The following is a 5,000-nucleotide window of genomic DNA, read 5'->3' as shown; positions in this document are numbered from 1 at the left end:
GATGTCTACCTGCTGTGACAATCATTCCACTAATGGAATGGACACACACTGTCTGTCTCAGGGGAGCAGGAAACAGGCCCTTAGCCACACGCCATTAAACACTTTTCACTTGTTATACTCACTAACACTATAAAGCAGTCTTAAATATTTTGTTTCTCCTTTTCTCCCTATCTCTTTTCTTTCTTTCTTTCTTTCTTTCTTTCTCTCTCTCTCTCTCTCTCTCTTTCTCTCTCTCTCTCTCTCTCCCTCTTTCTCTCTCTCTCTCTCTCTCTCTCTCTCTCTCTCTCTTTCTCTCTCTCTCTTTCTCCTTCTCTGTGTCCAGGTATCCTTCATAAAGGCAGCGGGGAGAACATCTTTGTGTCAGAGCAGCCTCCGGTCATCACCAGCGTGATGGGGAACGGGCGCAGGCGCAGTATCTCCTGCCCCAGCTGTAACGGCCTGGCAGACGGCAACAAGCTGCTGGCCCCCGTGGCCCTGGCACTGGGCACAGACGGCAGCCTCTACGTGGGAGACCTCAACTTCGTCCGGAGGGTGTACCCATCGATGAACACCACCGGAATACTGGAGCTGAGGTGAGTGGTGGGGGAGACATGAGGGGTGGGGAGGAGAGGAAGAAGAGAGAAGAGGGGCAAGGAGGAGGAGAGGGAGAGGAGACATAAGGGTGGGGAGGAGAGGGAGAGGACAGACGAGGGGTGGGGAGGAGAGGGGGAGGAGAAATGAGGGGTGAGGAGGAGAGGAGAGATGAGGGGTGGGGAGGAGAGGGTGAGGAGAGATGAGGGGCGGGGAGGAAAAACTCCTTAATTAACATTTGCTTTGTTCTGTTTTTTTTTTGTCTTTTTTACGCCTTGAAGAAACAAAGACTTCAGGCACAGGTAAGATCTGTTCAATATGCACGTTCAGTAATATAAGACTGAATAAAAAGTGCAAATATCACAGACTGTACCTCTGAAGACATGTGAAAACAACTGCCTTTATTGACTTGATCATTTGAAATCACTTACTTGATATAATCCCTGAACTTCATATCAATGATCTGATCTTGTTGATCTCTCTCTCTCTCTCTCTCTCTCTCTCTCTCTCTCTCTCTCTCTCTCTCTCTCTCTCTCTCTCTCTCTCAGTAACAACCCCACTCACAAGTACTTCCTGGCTGTGGACCCGGTAACCGGGGCGTTGTTTATCTCGGACACTAACTCTCGGCGTATCTACCGCGTGCGTTCGCTGACGGGCGGCCGCCTGCTGTCAGACAACGCAGAGGTGGTGGCGGGGACGGGAGAACAGTGTCTACCCTTCGACGAGCGATGTGGGGACGGGGGCAAAGCCACTGAGGCTACACTCATGAGCCCTAAAGGTGAGCAGAGGAGAGAGAGGGGATATACACCAACGACTGTAAAAACAACGGACGCACTGAAGCCTGACGTCACCGATTCATTTCAGTAGTAGTAGCTAATCGGCCAGCGCACTGGGGTTACCAGTTCAAGAAACACACGGGAACACGCTCCCAGCCCTCAGCCAGCAACCATCAATGCCAGCAACAGAGCAATACAGACACAGCACACTATTCAGATGCTTTTCTTAAGCCAAGGCTAAAGCACATATAGATAAACTGTAGTAACCTTAATGGGTAGCCTATATCGTAATTATGGATCGTATTCATTATTGTTCTGATGTTCAATCATTCCACTATTAGGATACCTAAAGTGTAATTTAGGAAGATTCTGATTTATTTATTTATAAGATTTATTTATTTATTTTGTATGAGAAGCTCCTAATCTGCCTAGCTGTTATAGCAAGCAATTTCTTTCAATATGGCAACAATATTTCATGTTATTTCGTCATCAGTCATCAACATTATTGTCAATCCCATCTAGCCTACATCTGATTTTATTATCAACATATATCAATATCAACATAGCCTAATCATAAAAGTAGGCCATAGGAGTTAGGTAATGTGAGAAGCTTGAGTACTGAATTAGAAATTGACTCGAATTGTAATGATCTGAAAAATTTAATTAACACTGTGTGATCCAAAGCATATCGATCTTGAGGGAAAGGTTGCGTTGTAGAAAGCCTTACCTTCGTCCTCGATTTGTACAGTGATAAAGCCTTATACCCTACCTTCACATGTATAAATAGCTTCCAGCAGCCATCGATTTAGGAGATTATTTAGATCAGTCGATGAACACTCATAAAAACGCCTCTCAGGGGCGCTTGGTGGAGTAGCACACTAATGCGCATGCCACGTAATCGCAAGGTTCCTGGTTTGATTCCGACCCTCGACATATCATCCCTCCTCTCTCTCACCCATCCTTCCTGTCAATCTCTACTGTCTCTATCTCAATAAAAGTAGAAATGCCCTGAAAACATATTTAAAAAATAAATAAATTCTGAAGCTGTCCTATGAATGTTAGAAACATTACATTTTCTATGATTGTTGGACAACCCGGCTCATCATCACAGAGTTCTAATTTTAAAACTTCATGATTTTACAATCATTCCATCATCATTGCAGAATTTGTTTTCGCCTACATTACCATCTTGTATGCAAAATACATGTAGTGGCCTATACTGCACAGATAATCCAATATAATACTAGTTGTAGCTGTTTCTATCAGTTTTCTACGCTGGCTGAAAGAGAGACCAGGGAGGGTAGGAAGTCTAAGGACATGCTGTGTATTTATCAAGCATTGAAAGAGGTATCTTTTTTTTTAGCGATATACTTTTTAAATGAGTTTATTGTCCACCTGTGCCGAAACTAAAGCAGGGCAGAACCAGAAGGAGGTTATAAACCAGATTAGAGTTAACGCAAATGGACTGATTTTCATGGTGTGAAGTGAAGCCTGGATATAAAAGGCGAACATTGTGACACCAAACTGTCAAGAATGTCACACTGTCACATTTCCTGTCTCTGTTATGAAGTGTGTGTGTGTGTGTGTGTGTGTGTGTGTGTGTGTGTGTGTGTGTGTGTGTGTGCGTGTGCGTGTGTGCGTGCACGCGTGTGTGTGTGTGTGTAACGAGAGAGACTACAGAGAGGTTTTGATTCCCTGCCTCCTGTCAGACAGACACAAAGCCAGCCAGCTCCAATCAGCCTGCCCTCTGTCATTGCTCTCTTTCTGTGTGTGTGTGTGTGTGTGTGTGTGTGTGTGTGTGTGTGTGTGTGTGTGTGTGTGTGTGTGTTTTTGTTTTTGTTTGTGCATGTTTTTGTGCATGTGTTGTGTGTGTGTGTGTGTGTGTGTGTGTGTGTGTGTGTTTCTTACTTTTCTTTCTGTCTGGCTGTCTGCATCTATCTCTATCTCTGTCTGTCTGTCTATCTGTCTGTCTGTCTGTCTGTCTGTCTGTCTCTATCTAGTCTGTCTGTGTCTGTCTGTCTGTATCTATCTATCTTTCTCTGTCTCTCTCTCTCACACACACACACACACACACACACACACACACACACACACTCTGTAACATATGCCTTCAAAGGTCCATCTGTTGGTGTATATCTGAGTTCATCTGAGTTATTTTCAGGCTATGTGGTCTAGATCAGACACACCCGTCTGTCTGCCACTGACAGGACAGACGCACCCTGGAGGAGTGATGGATGATAGAGAGAGGGAGAGGACAAGATGGGAGGGACAGAGAGGGAGTGGAGGCAGATGGGGAGTCAGTAAATGAGAGGGAGAAGTTGGGGCAGGTGACACAGGTCTAATTACACTGCACAAACTCCCACCTGCTGGGACACAGAGGTGACACTCAGGTACACTTTCAACCTGAATAACCGAGTGACCTGGCTGATATAACAAAGGACATACTATGCCTCTACACAGCCAACTCAATACTGCATACATGGAAAAGCGATTATCTTTACCTCATTAACTTCTGAATTAGAAAGCCCGATGGATATACATTTGTGTATGTGTTGTCTTCAGTCTTGAATGAGAACACATTTGATGGACAGACTTTTTCTTGACTATTTCAGACTTTCTTTGTGACTGTCCTTCTTGCGTCCCACCCCCAGGCATCGCGGTGGACAAGAACGGGTTGATGTACTTTGTGGACGCCACCATGATCCGCAAGGTCGACCAGAACGGCATCATCTCCACCCTGCTGGGAGCGAATGACCTCACCGCCGTACGACCCCTCAGCTGTGATGCTAGCATGGACGTCAGCCAGGTAGAGATGGAGGGAGGGAGGGTGGGATGGAGGGATGGAGAAAAGGAGGGGGCAATGAAGAAAGGTTGGGAGGGATGGAGAGAGGGAGGGAGGGAGAGAGCAAGGGATAGAGGGATGGCTGATTGATTGAGTGTTTGGTTGACATACTTACTGTTCTCTTTTCCCATGTCTTTCTCTCTTTCTATCTCTCTCTCTCTCTCTCTCTCTCTCTCTCTCTCTCTCTCTCTCTCTCTCTCTGTGTCAGGTGCGTCTGGAGTGGCCTACAGACCTGTCAGTGAACCCCATGGACAACTCTCTGTACGTATTGGAGAACAATGTGGTCCTGCGCATCACTGAGAACCACCAGGTAAACACCATCACCATCGTCATCGTCATCTTCATCATCATCATCGACACTAAAACACTTCCATCTTCCAAGAAAAACACCCGTCTTTGTGACTGATGAAGTTCTGTCTCTCTGGAACGTCACAATATGATCATTTCCAGTGCCATGATACAATGATGATCAAGTTAATGTGATAAAATGTTAATGTTAAAAGGTGGATATAAAGAAAAGAGGTTCTGGAAGGTAAACTTGATTTCCCCTGCCCCCCCCAGGTGAGCATCATTGCAGGGCGTCCCATGCACTGTCAGGTCCCTGGTATTGACTACAGCCTCAGTAAGCTGGCCATCCACGCTGCGTTAGAGAGCGCCACTGCCATCGCTCTGTCCCACACTGGGGTCCTCTACATCGCTGAGACTGACGAGAAGAAGATCAACCGTGTCAGACAGGTACGTCATATCTGGAACCATATCTGGGTTTTTGGGTTTTTTTTTTACTTTCAACATTCAAAAGATAAAAGCTGGCA

At 45.8% G+C, this 5,000-nt stretch overlaps 1 protein-coding gene across 1 annotated transcript in view; it reads left to right on the top strand.

Annotated features, from left to right (window-relative positions):
- The window catches only part of LOC310824815 (teneurin-2-like), a gene marked incomplete at both ends in the record, with an annotated part of 24,283 nt that overhangs the window by 9,933 nt on the left and 9,350 nt on the right, over positions 1 to 5,000 (top strand). Inside the window, 6 exons of the mRNA XM_083698064.1 lie at positions 323 to 572; positions 852 to 872; positions 1,119 to 1,348; positions 3,998 to 4,152; positions 4,397 to 4,498; positions 4,750 to 4,923. Coding sequence (XP_083554190.1) covers positions 323 to 572; positions 852 to 872; positions 1,119 to 1,348; positions 3,998 to 4,152; positions 4,397 to 4,498; positions 4,750 to 4,923 — 932 coding nt within the window. The remainder of the gene's footprint in view (positions 1 to 322; positions 573 to 851; positions 873 to 1,118; positions 1,349 to 3,997; positions 4,153 to 4,396; positions 4,499 to 4,749; positions 4,924 to 5,000) is intronic.

Source organism: Argentina silus (genome assembly GCF_951799395.1).
Source record: "Argentina silus genome assembly, contig: scaffold_124, whole genome shotgun sequence".
In the NCBI taxonomy this organism is placed as follows: domain Eukaryota; kingdom Metazoa; phylum Chordata; class Actinopteri; order Argentiniformes; family Argentinidae; genus Argentina; species Argentina silus.
Note: the sequence above shows the minus strand (reverse complement) of the source record. Positions and strands in the feature narration are given on the sequence as shown.